Genomic DNA, 19,067 nt, shown 5'->3' on the forward strand with positions numbered 1-19,067 from the left:
GAATGGGTAAGTGTGAAGCACATTGTAAAGCGCTTTGGGCGGTCTTCATTGACTTGAAAAGCGCTATATAAATGCGGACCATTTTCATTTACCATTTCACCATTTATGTGCTCCACTGACAAAAAGCACATGATGCATGGGCATGATATCTCTTTCCCAAGCCACCTTTCCTCAAACTCAATGGGTTCCGCCCAGAACAGGTCTGATGAATGTAAGATGAAAGCAGATAAGTGCAATGAAAAATAAAGAAAAAGGCTCTTTGAACTCAGTTGGGGATTGTTAACACATACTTAATGGAAAATATTCAACTTTTTAAGGACATATGTCCCCCATCCCTGCCACAAGCAAACAAAGACCAAATACAAAGATAAAGTACTTTAATGTGGGCGCAAAAAGCCGCCAAGGAAGCGTCGTACCAGGAAGCGAGAGCAGCATGAGGAGAGCCCAATGGAATGTAATACTGATTGGTTCCGAGCGCCGAGGCGTGGCGAAGCGTCACAAGGCGGCGGCGCTCTTGTTGGGCAGCTCGGTGCTGTTGTGGCGGGTTTTGCGCGAGGTGCCGTCGTCGCGCGGCCTCGCCTTCTGCAGATTGGACATGGCGGCCGTGCGCTCGATGTCGATCAGCGAGTAGAGCTCGGTGCGCCGCGTGGGCGTGCCAGGCGGCGGGGGCGAGGTAGGCGTGCGGGGCGTGTGCGGGTCGCTGCCGTCCGAGGCGCCGCGGTTGCCGCTGTCCGTCTCCACCTCGATGTAGTTGAGCGTCTTGGGTGCCTCGCCCGCGTTCGGCCCCCGCCGGAAGTCAAAGTTAAAGACGGAGGGCCCGTCCGTCCGGCGCCGGGCCGTGTCGGGCCGGTGGGCGCTCAGCGGCGCCACGTTCTCCGTGTTGACGTAGTTGTGCGAGGCTTCCAACAAACCGTGCGAGTTGAAGCCGTTAAGAGAGGGCGAGGTCAGCCGGGCCCCGCTCTCTTCATCCTCCCAGCTCGGCTTTCGTGTCTCCCACACAGGCGGCAACGCCGGCAAGTTCTCGTAGTCCAGCAGCGCCGTGCGCCGTTGTGCCGAGTTATTGACGTTCTGCAAATCAGGGGTAAGCGGCGGCGGCCGGCGGCAGCGCGGCACAGCATCGTTCTGCTCGCCGTCACGTCCCCGGGTTTCTCCCGCTTCCCTTAGGCGTCTCTGCACCGGCGTGGGGCCCAGCACAAAGCGTGCGCCCTGCGGTTCCAGCATCACCCGGGGCTCCGGTAGAGGGGGCGCGGGTGAGGGCGGCCCCGCAGAGGCGGGGCTCTCCGGCGGGCTCTGCGCCTCCTCCAGCAGGCGCGCCGTGTTCACGTACGTGTGCCCCTGGAAGCCATCGTCAGGCGGCACCGGGCTGGCGAGGGCGTGCGGCGGACCCGCGCTCTCCTCGGCCACCAGCAGGGGGTGCGTGGACTCTTCACCCACCGAAGGGAGTCGGGAGCTGGCCACCGATGGGTGGCGGCTGGACGGGCGGGAGGGGAGCTCGCCTGCCGCCGATGGCGCCAGTGCCACGCCGTTGGGCACCGTTGGCACAGAGTAGCCCAGGGCTGAAACAAATTGTTTTGTGTGTTTTTTAGATGGCAACGTTTAATATTCATTATTAATGTAAAACACGAAGGTTGTCTATTTGCGGGTGAGGCCACGCTCCCTTTAGCTGTTACAAAACGACCGTATTCACTAAGGGTATAAGGCGCTATTTTTTTTATCCTATACAGGGTTCCTACAGCTTAAGGGAAGTTAAATTCAAGACTTTTTTTGAATTTTTGAAATCAAATTGAAGTTGCCAAAAAAAAAACAGTTGTTACAAACTAGACAACCCACAACTATTTCTTGCACACAATACAGCGTGCCTTGAACACATTACCTGGCAAAGCTTTTAGTCATGGTAAAAAAAGTTTGTCGGACAGCCCCTTCTCATTAAATTTACACTTTCCAATAGTCCAAAGCAAACGTACCAGTCCAAAGTTTCTATGTGTATTGTGATAGACCAAAGACATAGGTCTGCTCTGAAAGGCCCAACTGAAACCACATCACCATTTTGATAGTTCAGTTAAATCAGTGAATTATTAAAAAAGACGATTGATAAGTGTTACTAAATCTATTTTGTTCAAACAAATATAAATCGTACTAATGTGTTCACATTTCTCTTAATATCGAAAACGGGACATAAGACGTTTTAATGCCAATGGCAACTTATTTTTAGACTAATAATTTTAGTGCCTTTTAAAACTTTTCAAGGCTCTGCAGTTACGATGTTAGTTCTGGTGCATGCTATAATCTAGTTAGGGTGACACGCTTGGATGCAAAACGCATGCGCTCCAGATACAAAACACCACAGTGACATATCTGACCAGGGTTTCCTCTAATCCTCACAATGACAAGCGAAAGGAATTTTGTCTTTTACCTCTGCAACTACCGATGACAACAACACTAGCAGTCAAATATAGCGGTTACATTTGACGTAACGCAGCCCTCATTTGCGTATTCTTTCGGCACAGTAGTAAATAAGTGCTGTTCTTTTTAATTGATATCTAATTCTGTGGTGGTCACTATTGAGGTCGATTTAATAAGACGTATAATGATTCAAGTAAGATTGCCACTATTGCGCCTAATGTCCTGCCCTTACAGACAAAAATGTGAGACTAGACACTTCGAGCCCGTCTACTATGAGATTAGGAATCCCAGATTTGTGCTCAACTGTAGCAATGAGGTTTATAAGACAATAATGCTTTGTGGATAACCGCGCTATGATCAATTATAAAACCACAGGACCTAAGCGACCCGGGGGTGAGCTGAAAACAGCGCAATCGGTCGGCCACGGCTGTTAACGGCTTCAGGTGTGCACACAAACGCGGCACATTTGGCCGTATCACACTTCCTCTAACACCATGCCATTTTGCCTCAACGTAGCGTATTTTCCGCACTATAAGGCGCACTTAAAAGTCTTAATTTTTTTCAAACGCTGACCATGCGCCTTATAATACAGTGCGCCTTATAAATGGCTCAATATTAAATCGCAAGGTCTCGCAACTTACGCAACAGCCGCCGACTCGATTTTCCCCCGAACGTGGAGTAGTCCGCAGTGTATGCTGGGATTTATATACTGGCGTTTCATTGGCTAACCAATGTGTCAATCATCATTTGAATCGATCGCTATTGGCTAAAGTTATCCGGTGCCTCGGATAGGCTAGAGGGCCGAAACAAACCCTGCAATTGGCCGAAAAAGATGTGTCAATCATCCGTTAAATCGATCGCTATTGGCTGAAGTTATTCTGAGCCTCGGATAGGCTAGAGGGCAAAAACAAACCCTGCAATTGGCCGAAATAGATGACTGAATAGCAAGCTTGCTAAACTACGCCATAAAGAAACATGTTTCATTAGTCTGTATTTGTAAACATTTTACTCTCCTGGATTTACTACACTGACGGTTGTAAGAAGACCATGATTGTGTATCATTATTGAACGTGAGAACTTAGGTGAGCTATGCGGCTTTATATTTTCCCGGTATCTTGTTTTAGAACGATCTTGATGTTGCTGTGATGAGTTGAGTGAATTAAACTCAATTCCAAGTGTTTATTGTCATATGCAGAGTAAAGTTGCGAGCGAAAAAGAAAATAGAAACTAAGGAATGGTTGGCATTTCTTGAATCCCAAGACTTTAACCTTCCGAATGATATTTGAAATGATGCATTTGAGTGACATCGTACGGACACCGCATCCGCACGTGTCTGCGACACGTATTTGCTTCTTTGCAAGCTTTGGGAATGTTAAGGGGGTAATCAGTTGGACTGAATCATCTGACTGTTTTGTCGACGTTCCCATTGTAGCGCCTTATAATCCGGTGCGCCTTATCTATGGAAGATATAGGACCAAAAACTATTTTTTGGGGGTGCGCCCTATAGTGCGGAAAATACGGTACTTGGTTTGGGCAGAAAAAGTGAAAAAGAAAATGTTATACCGTCCAGATTTTTGGGTGCGCGTTAAACACCTCGATCACGCGACACTTGAATTGAGTTGGTACCTGCAGGCGAGAGCACAGCCCCCTGGTGGCCGGCGTCCAGCACGGCTTCCTCCACCACACTGATGCTGTGACTGTGCATGATTTCCTGCAGCATGTTAAAGATTTCCTCTGCACGTGTGCACTTAAACGCAAAGATGCCTGGTTGCACACAACACAAAAAATGACAAGAGTGCATTACAATGGTTATTAAGAGAACACCGTGTTATATTTGACTAAGAGATTCTGATGTGTCGTACAAATAAAAAGAAGTGCTACAAACCACAATACAAACTACAGAGGAAGCAAGGGACCAGATCTTTGTGACCAAATTTCTCCATTGACTAGTTGTGAAAAAATTGCACTTTTCTATGATAGTTAATGTATTTTCGATTATTATTCAAATTGATGATGTTTGTTTTGTTTTAATTATCTTTTTCACCACTTATCAAGTTTTATTTGCTTGTTTACAATAGATAATGCAGTTCTCCTTTTTACTATTGAACACCTGCAAAGATGCATGCATAGGACACCATTGTTGTGTGTTAAATTGAGTAAAAAAACATACAATTGAAACCATACACATGGTAGGATATCGGGATCATACTCCTAGTTTATTCCTGCAGTCCAAATTATAAAAAGTGGATGATTTAATAAAAGTTTTCACGTAACAACTGCTATTTAAGGTCAACAAAAACATAGTGCCAGAAAACATCAAAAAATGATTCATTCAGAAAGAGGGAAATTATAACTTAAGGGGCTGTAGTAAATTCAAAATCCCAAATGTGAGAACCACCAGGAAAAGTATATGTGTTTGTGTGCGGAGTCAAACTTTGGAACAATCTACAAGACGAGATCAAACAATGTCCAAACATTCACTTGTTCAAATTTAAATACAAAAAAAAAAAACATTACTGGCGGAATACAGAGATGAAGAAAATGGGGTATGAGTGATACGAAAGATTGGAAATACTGCGTTTACAACTATAGTTAACTTTGTTGTTATTGTTACTATTAGTATATCATAACTGTTATTATTGCTATTGTTGTTATTATCATTGGTGTCACAATGATATTTAGTGACTCGTAGCATTCTAACGTTAATAGATGGGTACTATGATGATTAGTGTATAAAATATCTGACTATTGTTATTATCATAATTATTGATATCTGACCTATGTAATATGTAAATCCGTGAGATTGTGTTATGTTTAGACACAAAGGACGAACCATCTATAATGTAATTAATAGGAAAGATGAAGGGGTAGGAAAAATAAGTGTCTGCTTCTTACTACCCCTTTTCGAACATGTTATGTTAACCTTATTTTTGTTGTTGAGTCATTGTTTTTGTCCTGTTTTTATTTGATAATGTTCGAAACAAAGTTTTAATTCGGTCATTCATTCATTCATTCATTATCGCTTACTGTTCGTTATTTTGACCATTATGCATTGTTTACATCCCTGTCACTATTGGTCAATCATTTTGCTCTTCTCTGATTTGCTCATGCTTTAAGGCAGATCTGTTTTTGTAACCTAGTAGATTGAATAAAAAGAGGGTTCATAGAAGGACCTTAAGAACAGATTGGAATTTTTTGAATGTTTTGGTGCAGTCTTATCCTGTTCTCCTTGCAAGTTAAAAATAATTTAAGTCTTCTTTCCTCATTTTGAATGTCTACCCAACTATAAACTTACCATCAGAGGCACTAAATAACATACAAGAACAATTCAAGCAATATATTCATATAAGATAAATAGTTCTGTGTGGATAAGTTAAATATTTTGTAACTATGTGTCACTGTGAAGCGCAGCATGGCGGCGCAGTGGTTAGCGCGTGTACGGCTAAGGTCTTGGGAACCTCCTGTGTGGGTTCAAATCCAGCTACCGGACTTCCTGTGCGGAGTTTGTTTGTTCTCCCCGTGCTTGCGTGGGTTTCCTCCCACATTCCAAAGACATGCATTTCAGGTGGATTGGCTGGTCCAAATTGTCCCTAGGTGTGAATGAGCGGGCGAGTTGTCTGTCCCTGTGTGCCCTGCGATTGGCTGGCAACCAGTTCAGGGTGTCCCATGCCCGCTGCCCGATGACTGCTGGGATGGGCCCCGCGAACCTACTGAGGATAAGCAGTGCAGCTAATGAGATGAGATAATGAGATGTCACTGTGAACGTTTTTGCACATTGATAAATCTATTCTATTCCGAATGTCAATGTAGTGTCTGGTTTAGAGGCACGTATCCTTTTACAAACCTTGACCGGTCTGACAGCGGCGCCCGCTTTCGAAGGAGAAGAGGTTGGAATCGTAGCCGTATCGCCGCAGGCACAAATAGGGCCACCTAACATCGTCACGGCGATGCGTGTGCAGGACCAGCTCGCCGTCCGTCAGCTCCATCACGCCGGCACCAAGCTCGTTCCCATCGTCGTCCACGTTGATCACCTACCAGGAGTACTTAGCATTAGATTTACGCCTCGAGTGGCCAAATTTGCGCGCAAGTGCAGACATAACGTGAAGGGGACACACCTTGAATTTACTTTGATGATTGTCTGCAATCAACTCTTTCTCTGGACAGCTTGAACAGCTACTACCCATGATGCTTCACTGCACCTGCTTGCCTAGTCTGCAGAAAAAAAACAAGAGGAAAGGGGCGAATGTCAATGATCATGAAGAATGAGCTGATCGCCGGCCTCTGTAAGATCAACTTATGCGGTCTTTGTGAAATCACAAAATACCAGGATACAGAAGACCATTAGATTTTTTTGCTTCATGGTTTGAATTGAGACGTTTTGGGGGCCTCTCTTCTGCTATACAACATAAACAGTAAGTGCCCAGTAACTTACTTAAAATTTAAACATGGCTGGGTTCGTTTGAATGTCAAGTTATGTATGATGTTGCTATAGGCCAACGCCATATACTGTAAGATGATGGTCTGCTACAGGTTTGCACTGCGTCACAGCATCATGAAAATGCTAATTTGCTATTGGCTGAACTACCTCCAACAATGCCCTTTTCCTAATTGAGTTTAGAATCTTGTGTGCTTCATATAGCTTTTGGCAAATCAGTGATACAAAAAAAAATAAATCCTGACGAACTAGTGTATTTTTAGCAATGAGGGGAACTCAGAATGTCCAAATGTGCAGTGGGTTTTCTACGTACACTGTGATTGGCTCATCGAAATTGGAGGGTAGGATTAGCCACAGGTAAATTGACAATTAGGTCTATATTTAAAAATAAGGAGACGAATAAGGCAAAAAAAGTCTTCTAGGGCATGATAATCTTCAAAAGTGGTATTTTTAAAGTCAGTTGCATTTCTAAGTCGCCGTCTCCTTCTTCCCTGAAAATCATCCTCAAGTCAGACATGCAGCCCTTCCCGACTCACCTCAGGTCGTCCTCCATGATTAGCGGCGCAACCATCTGCTAGCGAGTCATTGCATTGGCAGATGATGAGAATGAGAAAGTTCCAATCAACTACACATAAAATAGAAACAGTTGAATCAATCAGCATTCAGTAACAATAATCATGCAAAATGCAAATAGATACCATAAACTATGGATCAAATACTTTATTGTAAATGCAAACTCATTATTACAAATGCATTAATGTGTTTATTTTGTTTAAAGAGAAAAACGCCTTTTAATATGGCTTTTGATTGATTGTTTTTTATTTCTAACTTTACTGTTAGTTTATTTTACTTTCTATTTTGGGGTCCCCTATTGTTTCCTCACGTAGGGGGCCTGAGCACTTGTGGGGTTGGTCAAGTGGCACAGAACGTGTCGTCCTCCCCAAAATCATGCAGATATGTTCCAAAACCTTCCACGCGCCATGGGTCTCGAGAAATAAATCTTAAGAGTTGATAGTTTGAACTCTTATCCCGAGAAGTCACCGGATGACATCCAAAAGCAAAACAAACGTAGTAATCAGCAAACGCATAAAGCTCATTTATGGCTGGAGAAATTGGAACTTTGCTTACTGTGTCGCTGGGGGACTTCTGTCGGTTTTGCCCTAGTTGATCATCAAAGGGCAAATTTACCTGTCGCTGTGTACAGCGTGCGTTCATTTTTTTGACAGTGAGCATGGGGACTCACTAAAGCTTCCAGTTTTGTTTGGTCTAGGTTAGCCCTGTTAGCAGTCGGCTAGCCCACCAGTATGCCGTGCTCATTGTTTTTTCTCCCAGCTGGGTTCATGTTTGTTAGCGTGGTCGTATTTTGTTGCTGGCTCGCAGTTATTCTGGCTTCTTACTGCATGTTTTCGATCAGCCAGCCTCACGTTTTTTGCCCGATAGCCTGTCGTGTTCCGGCTGTTTCAGCCCCTGTTAGCTCTATGTTATTTTGCCAGTTCTCCCCATTTTGGATACTCGCCTATTTGTTGTACCATTGCTGCATCCATCTGCGACGCAACACCGAGCCATTCTCCACAAAAACTACCAAAACTTGGCATAAAACACTCAAAGCCTTTTCGACTAGTTACCATGTAAACCAATAAGGTGACTGGTTTACTAGGATAGTGGTGTGCTTTACATGATGTCAGACCTCAGGAAATCAAAGACGAGACAGAGTGTCTTCAAAATACATTTATCTTTGAAAATAATTAGAATAATTAGAGGAAAATTAAGAAACCCTTACACGATGACCAGGCTGCAATGGATGTTGCAATAACACAGCTTTTATTAACATTAAATATAACTTATTCATATGCTATCGTTCTCGGTGTTATCCTTTATTTCCCCCCCTTCTCCTTTTTGAAACCAGTCATGATTTATCAAATAAATATCTGTCATAATTAGAATATGCCAATGACTCACCTGTCACATGTTGTTTACATAATCTCATCTCCAATATATGTCATAATTAAAATATGCCAATGACAGAATTGTAAACAACATGTCCTATTTTCTCTCATTTAGTACGTTTCAGAATTTGGAAATTCATTTATGTAAGGTTTTTGCTCCATCATGATTTAATTAAGTCGAGAATTAATTGTGATTTTGTGTGTTTTATTGCCCTTTTTTGATTTAAACCGTTTAATCTGTGATTAGTATACCTGATATTGTATTTAATGTCCTGTCTTTTTCCGACGCCTGCCTGGCTGATACGAAGAAGGATGATTTGGGATGGGTCAGCGGACCGGCGTCTGACCTGCAGCATGTCAACCCCTGCATTTACCGGCTGGCAGAGACGGGAGGCAGCGTCGTGGCCGTCATAGACTTTCTGGACTGGTTTGCAGGCTGGGGGCGTCGTTGATGTCATGCACTTTCCGGACATTTTCAACATCTTACCTTATGTTTACTATTATGTGTACAGTAATGCTAATTGTAATTCACCCTGGTCAATCCTGGAAGGGGGATTACCACATGTGAGGTCCTTTCTCAAGGTTTCTCTTTTCTCCTCACACTGAGGTTTTTGAGTTTTCCTTGCCCGCATGCTGATTTAAGATCAGGTAATTGTGTAATTTTGTAACTGTAATCCTGTGCAGTCCTTTGAGACATTTTTGTGATTAAGGGCTATATAAATAAATTTGACTTGACTTGACTACAAACAATGAAGTTTTCAATTTCAAGGATTTAGCTTTTCATTGGTTCTTGTGGGAACGTAATATCCGCGAAAGACGAGGGTGGACTGTTTTTTATTAAGTTTACGTCAATAATTAGATAAAAATCGCGAAATAAAAAGCAGATGTTAGTTTTATTAACCAGCAAGAAGAACAAACGTCAGAATAAAAACTCAACATGCGACAGCATGAATCTTATTTAATTTGACTCGTCCGCAAGTTTGTGTTGTGATGCCATTTTGCTCGCTTAGCTAGCGTAGCTAAGCTAGGTTAACGTAGCCGAGCTCGTACGAAAACAGAAAAGAGACGCAAAACATATAACGAAAAAAATAACTCACCTCACGACGCCCATTCGGAGGCGGCCACAATCCTCGCGCGGCGTCCCGCTGGGCAGATCTGACCGACGCTTGGCGCTAACATTAGCGCCAGTTAGCTTAGCGTGATTATCATTAGCATTCCAACGAGCATCTTCCAAACAACTCGCGTAACTTGTTCCAAACTCGTCCGAAGAGCACCAAAAAGTCACTGAAAAACGCCAGCGCGCGTCGGCGCCTAAAAGCCGACCGTGCGAGATGTTGACGCCGTCCAGGGAAAGACGCGGGGGTGTTAGGTGAGAAAAGTAAAAAGAAGAAAAAAAAAAAGGGGAAAAAAAGACAAAGTTTGCTGGCCTCTCGTCCGCCGTCGTTAGCTTAGCAAGCTAGCTAGCTTCAACTTCACCCCAGACTTTCAGACGAAGCGGAATCAGCCAATAAGGGAGCACTTACGATCCAAGCAGCTAATCATGAGTCAGCTTACTGCCAGGCAGCCCAGCGATTTACTCGTCAAAAAACTCACTGCGCGTGCGCCAGTTTAGCGCTCTGCCCACTTGTCAAAGAAGACGAAAGAAAGACGCCTTGTTTTTTTTTCGAGTCCATGGAAAATATATTTTTCATTTTAAAATAGTTAAAGGACAAAATAATTCAACTCTTGATGATAGAAATGAAACGACACATTTAGTTATTACAGGATTAATAAAATAGAATAAATACAACTTCATGCATGGTACAGTAAACCCCCACCCCTGGATACGGCATGAATCTGTTCTGAGGTGGGGGTCATGAATGGATATTACCATATAGCGAGGGATAGAAACCTATGGTGTTTAGCGAATGCCTTCTGAACCCCGGTACCCCAGATAAAAGCATTAAAATAACAAAGTAGTATGTAGTAAAGGTCCTATCGATCAGACTGAAAACAACGTAGGAATGGACGGGTGCCAAATTTGCCAGGGACCGTAAACAGTGAAGAAAGCTGTCCAGAGTTGCGTCCTCATTGGTGCCTGGACGACTCAGGCGGTTAGGGATCCGTGAATTGTGATGCAGTAAGGAATACATCGCTCAGGGACGTCAAACTCATAGCTCAGGGCCACATAGTAGAAAAAAAACATTCACATGGGCCAGACCAGAAGATTAAAGAGAAAGAAAATAAAAGAACGAGAGAGAAAGAAAGAGAGAAAAAAGGAAAGAAAGAGGGTGAAAAAGAGTTAGAGCTAAAAAGACAGATGGAAAAGACAGAAACAAATAGGAGAAAGAAAGAGATGAGGAAAGAGCGAGAGAGAGAAAGAGACAGAGATAGACACTGCAAGAAAGAGAGAAAAGGTAAGCAAGAGGGTGAATGAGTTGCAAAGGGAGGGAATAGAGAGACAAATGGAGAAAAAGAAAAAAAGGTATGGATAGAAAGAGCGAAAGAAAGGGGGAGCCTTGTTATGGTCATGCAACTTAGCTAAGGTAGCGAGTCTTGTGTTTTAATTGTATTTCTTCGTAATCACAATTTTAGTTTCCATTGTTATCACGTTTTCACTTCTTTCTTTATCATCACAACAAGACGTTTCACCCGTGGCAAATAAATAAGAAAGATATTATTGCATTGGCGACTGGATAACTCTTTACGAAGCATGTGATTCGCCATAAAGAGTAGTAGAGAAAAACATCTTACTCTACGTTGGTAATGAGAAAACGTCGGAAGACAGGGACGCCGTATCCCGGGGTTTAATGTACATGACTATGATGGCGGTGCATCTTTAACAAATAAATCGTTAGCACCAAAATTGAAATTCACATCAAACGAGTTCATCGTTTTTGGATTTCCCCATTCAGACTTGTCGTTTCGATGGCACGTTACGATCTGACGGCGTCTGAGGACACATGAGAAAACACAACCTCCATCATCTCAAAGCACACGATTATTTCGTTCTAATTACATGACTCACTCTCACATAAATCCTCCGTTGCTCAATTACTGACTCACCCTCTCTCTCTCTCCCACACACCCTCGCTCACTCTCCCTCACCCGTCCGGCTCCAGTTTTCCAAGACCAGGGCGCTCCTGGCCCTCAGGACATCTGCCACGCAATGATGCACGAAGGCGTACTGGCGCTGCAAGCACACGCGGCTCATCACCACTAGAGGACGCCAAAGACATCCGATGACCAAAACGTCACTTACCTCCGTCTGCAGCATGTGTGCGCGGTGCAGGCGCAACTGGCGCACGCACGCGTACACGTCGAGCGTGTCTGACGTGTCTAACTGCTGCAGGAGGCGATCCAGCGCCACAAAGGTACCGGTTCGACCCACGCCGGCGCTGAAAGCGCGTTATAAAAATCAGGTAACTTCGCCTACGTTATCTCCAGTGATGGGAGTAACGTGTTGCAAGGGAACTGTTACGTTATTAATACAACTTTATTACTCAATCGTTGTACAACATGGTGTGTTACACCGTTGATCAGGGTGACCAGATGGGGCCCCTTAAAATCTTGGGGTGGTGTTGTGGAAAATAGACTTGCATTTGTAGAATAGAGTTGCATACATTTAGAAAGAAATGTAGAAAGACTTGCTTACAGTGTGATGGAATGTTGACATCATTTCGGGAAGGTCCTTGGAGCCTTCAAGGACTCTCTGAGCAAACTGAGGCGAACAACATGTCCTAATAAGGGTACGACAGCATCTTCCTTGTTGTTACTGAGGACTTTTGGGTTGTACTCAAACTGAAGCTATAAAAGCGTTGTTATGTCTGGAGTTCTCTGAGTTTCTTTGGGATGACAAAATAAAGAGCTCCCCCTCATGGCAAGCCCCGGTGTACTTTATTAAATCACGTAAGAAGACTTAAAAGATATCGAACCTGCATTTTCTCCTACAGTGGCACACCCAAAGTAAAAGCCATAATTTCAGGTTATTGAAGTAAGGTCAGAGGGATCAGAAAGACTTAAGGATACGGCTACTCCTTTAATGTGCATAGTTCATAATTTCTCAGTCAATATTTTGAGTTCCAATAGCTTACCTGGCTGTGCATTGGAATGAAATCTAACAAACTGGGGTGGCTAACAAATTTACAGGGTGTGCCGCCCATGACCACCACCTGGTAGCGCCACTGACTCAGCTGTTTTCCATTCTTTGACCGTCCTTCTTCGCTCCCGAAGTAGCATTCGACCTTCAATGCACCAGCAAAACAACGCTGATCCCATTTTCAAAGTGTGGGTTTGTTTATATGTACGTAAAAAGTACAACTATATACAGTTAAGGTGGCGCCATCTGAAGCACAGTGTATAAGGGCTGCTGAATTTCTCCCCATTGATATTGAGATATTCTCACCGGTTGCAATAAAAGGACATTACGCAGAAACAGAGAAGGAAGTCTTCATGTGGTTTGAAGACAAATCCAAAACGGATATAGAGTGTGTCGGCTGTGTTAGTTTGCATGCTCTCAAGATTGCACAAGAGAAGACATATGAAAGATTTGCCACATCCACAGGTTGGTGTACACGTTTTCTTCCATTTCCTTTCTTATGTGGCTATTTTTAAGCAGTTTTAGGGAGTCAACTTCAATGTGAGTGTAAATGGTAATTTGTGACAAGTTACTGTCAGAGTAATGAGCTTCTTTTGGGTGTCGGTAATCTGGGGCACAACACAATTAATTTTATTTTAAATTGAGTAACTAGTAACTGTAACCGGATCACCACAGGATGGGCGCATATTGCTGACCCAAAACAGCTAAAGTGGGAGCAAGAGTTTGAATAGAGCGAGGGAAGACATGCATGTTGAGTTGTGTTTTTAAGAGTCACAATTTACAAAAATGACAAGAACAGCTATTGTGTGTACAGGTGCACAAATCACAATTTTAAGGAACCCCGTACTTTGCAATTTCCAAAGGAAAGGGGCCTTTTCAAAATGCTGCAATCCATTAAAATAACTGACCTAAAAGAGTACATCATTAGGGTTTGCGGGGTCCATTTGATATTTGGTATGCTATCGAGGCGATCTGGTTTAGATTTACTTGAATGCCGAATGCCTTAGTAAGTAAGTATGGTAAGTGTCGGAGACATGCTAATTTTTTGCTACCAATGCCAATTATAAACCTTTAGTTTGCTACTACTGGTGCTAGCTAGTAGATGATTTATGATAATAATAATAATAATAAAAATAGTAATAAGATTATTAACAATATGATTATTGTATATTTTATATAATAACGGGCTACCTGCAGTGCACCAGCACGGGCCCGCTTTCCGGACTCCTGTTGACGAAATCCCGGACTGTGCGCACAAAGTGGACCAGCGAGTGTGTACCATCTGGAACGCCGTGATCCGGCCACACCGTGAAGTGGAAGTGGCGGAGAACGCGAACATCCCTTAGGTCGTCTTCCTGGAACGCAGAAATGCATGAGAATGAATAAGAAAATCGTAAAAAAACAACAAAAAAACAGGCGTGTGTTGCGGCCTACGCGGCAGAGTCGGAATTCGCGGATGGTCCACTCGGGAAGAACCGATTCGGAGGTCATGTGGACGATCAGGTCGCCGTAGTAGATAGGTTCCCGTTCCGCGGGCCAGTACCGGTCGCACTTCACCTGATGGCGACACGTGACAAATTCAACCTTTTGACTTTAAAAAGCGCTAGATGATATTGTGTTCCAAAGACAAACTGTCTGCAGAATATTAGAAGAAACAAAAAAAAAACAATAATGCGCTAGTTTGAAAGGGGAAGTGGAACCCTTTTACCAAAACTGAAATCGAATGCATTCATTAAAGCAAGACATTCTTAATTGGCCGGTCCAAATTGTCCCTAGGTGTGAATAAGAAAGTGAGTTTTCTGTCCCTGTGTGCCCTGCGACTGGCTGGCAACCAGTTGACGGTGTCCCCTGCCCACTGCCCGAAGATAGCTGGGATAGGCTCCAGCACCCCCGCGACCCTACTGAGGATAAGCGGTGCAGATAAATGGATTGATGGACGTTTACATTATTTGACACTATGCAGTGCAGAATCCATCCATCCATCCATTATCTGCACCACTTATCCTCAGTAGGGTCGCAGAGGTGCTGGAGCCCACCCCAGCTATCTTCGAGCAGTGGGCAGGGAACACTCTGAACTGGCAACCTGACATTTCCTGCCGAAAACGTTTTGGAAAACAAGTAAAACAAATTAAGAATAGGAGTTTTGAATTTATGCCTAGTGTCCCATTTTGTCACCTCCTCCATAAAAATATTGACACGTTATTTTAGTTTTGACCCCAGTTTTCCCTTTTACATTTTTTCCTGCCTTGGCGATTTTTTAAAAACTAAATGTGTCCTAAAAAAAATTCCGGCCTCCGGTTCAATCATTTCACCAGAAATTATGAAAGTATTAAAAAACAAAAAGTGTCTTGTGCGGGAGTTAGCGTACGCACCCGTCCTTTCTCCACACATTGCGTCAGCATGACCACGTTGCGCACGTTCTGCTCCCAAGCCATCTTCCAGAAGTCGTCTTTAGTTCCCGGCAGCGGCCCCTGGGTGGCGATATACTCGCGGCGGGAGTTGTTGCCCTGATAACACAATGTGGGGAACCTTTATTGCACACAGAGTTTCACACGTCGCATGTTTTTTTTCACTTCTCACAGGAATGTAGCTGGCGTTGATGTAGTCGGAGCATAGGTCGTCATCCACGTAAAATAATTTCACTCTGGTGGCGTCGTCTGCAAAAAAAGGGGGGACTATTGTGGTGAGTGTGCCGACGTGGGTGATAAAGAAAGTCCGCCTTACAGGGGAGGATATTGTTGTAACGGTTCTTGCCGCGGTTCTCGGGCAGCAGGGCGGTGTCGGTGGGCTGCGAGCGCCCGACTTCCTTTAAACTCTAATTGGGGAAAAGAGGAGACCACTCAAAACGAACTCGGGGGGGGGGGGGGGGGGGGGGGGGGGAAGAGAAGATGGCGCATTTTGAATAAGGTATTTCCTAACTCTAATTTGTATCCATAAATCTAAGAATGTCAATCAAAAACCAAGGTTGTGTCCGTAACTTCAAAATATTTCACTTGCTGATGTCATGATTACTGATGTAATCACCTGTGCCCGCTCCTTTGGCGCCAACTGTCTCGGACTCGGATTGGCTCCCTGTCCCTATTTAAACCCACTCCTATCTGTCCCCTTTTGTCAGTCCGTCTGCGAGTTTCCGTGTATACAAGGCAAGCCTTTTTTGACCCTGACCCCTGCCTCTCCCGTCTTGCTCCCGTTTGTCTCCTGCTTCAGCCCGTTTTGATCCTGACCACGTCTACTCTCCCGTCCCGGCTTTCGACCTCTTTTGTCTCCAACCATGTCTACTCTTCTCTCCTGGCTTCAGACTCGCTTCAGACCCCAACCACGTTTTTGCTCTCCTGTCCCGGCTACCGACCTGTTTTTTCCGTCCCCGACACCGCCATCGCTCGCCACGGAAGTCCTACTTCCTTGTTCGGATCACAAGCCGATAACGAGGGCAAACACTGGCTCGGGCGGCAGTAGCTCAGGAGGTAGAGCGATCGTTTTAGGATTAAGGGATCCCAGTTCGAATCCCGGCTTGTCCGTGTAACATGCCGAAGTGTCCTTGGGTAAGACACTGAACCCCCAATACCCCCAATAAGCAGGTTAGCGCCTTAAATGGCTGCACAGATCACGGCCGCTATTGGGAAATGTGAAGCACAATGTAAAGCGCTTTGGGAAGTCATTGACTTGAAAAGCGCTATATAAATGCAGATCATTTCATCGTGGGCGCAGCCCTTCCTCGTTCCTTCAATAAAACTTGTGGTAAAACATTATGCAAGTGGGTCCTGTTTCCGTTCTGGTCCTGACAGCTGATGTTATTTTCTGGCTTCTGCAAAGCACCCTTTGTTGCGCGTGCAAGGATGTGAAATTCTTAGGCGCTTGAATAAATTCTTCCTTTTCTTGTTTTGGGGGATTTGGGTTGGCATTTAGACTGTACTTTTCTTACTTTCGCCATTTTCATCCTTAAATAATAGAAAACCGCAACCACGTGCGGGAAATTCCTCTACTACCCCCCATCCAAATGATTTGTTCAGATGCAGACAACATTATGTTGTCATCGTCACTCTCGTTATTGTTCAATCCAAGTGTAGTTTTCATGTTTTGTTCAGTTAAGGCTAGTTAATGTTCCAGCTTATCACGCGTTATCTTACTTTTATGTTTTGTTCAGTTAGAGCCAGTTAATTCAACATTAAGTTTCATAGTCTCACCCTCGCGGCACTGTCGAAAGTGTGCTATCCTCGTGTAAGTTTTCATGTTGGGTTCAGTTAGAGCTGGTCAGTGTTCCGGCACATCATGTGGTGTCTCATCTCCATGTTTTGTTCTGTTAGAGCTGGTTGTGAAGTTATATACTATTTTATGCACTGTTTATCTTATGTAAAGTCAAATATACTGGTTCTAAAATCCGACTTCAGTATTTGAGGGCAAACTCTGAGAGAAGGGTGTCGTGAACCGCGCTTTGCCTTGGAATGTGCCTTTTCTTCCATTCTGTGCAGATAACAATGACTTATCACCGCGACTGGAGTGGTGGAGTCTGTGCCTGGTACCATTCTCTCGGGAGGGTGATAAGCTATGACCCCTCCTCCCATTCTTCAAATCATGGTTGGGAAATTTGCATCAACGACCGTGGCCCAATCAGCCAGAGGCTTAGTCATGGAGCGTGAACATTTCATCGGCATGGGTTACAAGATGAGGAGACCCCGAAACCTCATCGTCTTTCTCCACACGATTGTAATTGGCAAGGAAGAAAGATCCGATTTGTTCAACTCTTTGATTCGGCTAAAATAAATTGATATGTGGACTACACTCGTCGCCTGGCTCAATAATCTCCTACTTTTCAGGGTTTCCCCAGTTAAAGCTAGTTTGTTTTCCAACATATCCACTCTTTTTTATTTAATCTTTGGTTCATTTGGATCCAGTTGGTGTTTTAACATTATGCAGCAGGTAAGCGTAGTCGAGCCTGTGTTAAAGCAGCTGTGATTGTCAGGACCAGAACGGAAACAACGCATTCGCGTAACGTTTACCACAAGTTTTATTGAAGGAACGAGGAAGGGGTGCACCCACTATCTGATCTGGTGATCGCTCTCGTACTCGAGTTGTGATCTGAACACGGCAGTGGATCTTCTGTAGCGAGCGATGGCGGTGTCGGGAACGGAAAGACGAGTCAGTAGCCGGAACAGGAGAGCAAAAACGTGGTCGGGGTCGGTAGCGAGTCGTTAGACAGGAAAGGAGAGAAGACGTGGTCGGGATAAAAAAACCAGATCGTAATTCGGGACGGGAGAGCAGACGTGGTCGAGATCAAAACAAGTCGTAGCGGGAGACAAACAGGACCAAAACAGTGACAGGCGAGAGTCAGGGTCAAAAAAGGCTTGCCTTGTATCACGGAGATTCGCAGACGGACTGATAAACGGGGACAGAAAGGAGTGGGTTTAAATAGGTACAGGGAGCCAATCAGAGTCCGAGGCAGTTGGCGCAAAAGGAGCGGGCACAGGTGATTCACATCAGTAATCATGACATTGATGTCTTTGAATTCGGAAGATCCGAGTAGTTCTCTTTCCGTACATCAGTCATAAATGCCTTTTCTCTTTATAAATCTATTAAAAAATCTCTTGTTGCGTTTACGTTGGTGGGACTCGTTTTTCTCCCCATGATGGATGATGACAATATTGTATTTATCAAATGCTGAACAAAAAGTAAAAATACAAAAAGACAAAAACAAAAAAAACGTTGTTTTGATCTGGCTTGCGATACTGCAGGGCATTATCACCCTCTTCTGTTAAGGAGGAATTGTTGTTACCAACACTGCCCAAAAGATCATTGGCTGCTCTCTGCCCAGTTCAGAGGGCATTGCTGGCTTGCGATACTGTATTTCAATCAATAACTCAATTTTTCACACTTTCATATTGATAATGCATCTTATGTTAGATTTATAGAGGACTATGGGCCATGCGATGTCAATACAAGTGTGACAGAGAAGATGTAGGATGAAGAAGAAGGCATGATCACCTCGAATTGCTCGGAAAGCAGAAAGTGGGCGTCGGCCTGAAGTTTGTCGTAGTAGCGGCCGAAGTCGGCCACGGCGATGGCGCTGCTGCATGGAAGTGACAAGTCAGCACAGGAAACAGACACGTTAGAAAGAATTTGAAAGTGGAACCCGTGCAAGAAATTGTGAATTTGTTTGCTTTCAGGTGACCTTACCTTCGGAACCCCGGAAGACCTCTCGGCGAAGCGC

At 44.2% G+C, this 19,067-nt stretch overlaps 1 protein-coding gene and 1 long non-coding RNA gene across 2 annotated transcripts; one reads left to right on the top strand and one right to left on the bottom strand.

Moving 5' to 3' along the window:
• Positions 1-360: 360 nt before the first annotated feature.
• LOC148363164 (fibroblast growth factor receptor substrate 2-like) lies at positions 361-10,355 on the bottom strand. Its single transcript, XM_088340746.1, has 6 exons — positions 9,882-10,355; positions 7,375-7,463; positions 6,519-6,615; positions 6,248-6,434; positions 4,030-4,167; positions 361-1,556 (listed from the first exon to the last, which is right to left on the bottom strand). The coding sequence occupies exons 3-6, from the start codon at positions 6,585-6,587 to the stop codon at positions 496-498; spliced, it is 1,455 nt and encodes a 484-aa protein (XP_088196872.1). The 5' UTR covers positions 6,588-6,615; positions 7,375-7,463; positions 9,882-10,355; the 3' UTR covers positions 361-495.
• A 4,978-nt stretch (positions 10,356-15,333) lies between these two features.
• On the top strand, positions 15,334-17,641 carry LOC148363165 (uncharacterized). The gene is made up of 2 exons (XR_015850962.1): positions 15,334-15,545; positions 17,332-17,641. It is a non-coding gene; the product is annotated as an uncharacterized LOC148363165 (long non-coding RNA).
• Positions 17,642-19,067: the final 1,426 nt, after the last annotated feature.

The sequence above is a fragment of the Urocampus carinirostris genome, chromosome 7, assembly GCF_059441175.1.
Source record: "Urocampus carinirostris isolate Australia breed hairy pipefish chromosome 7, RoL_Ucar_1.0, whole genome shotgun sequence".
Taxonomy (NCBI): Eukaryota; Metazoa; Chordata; class Actinopteri; order Syngnathiformes; family Syngnathidae; genus Urocampus; species Urocampus carinirostris.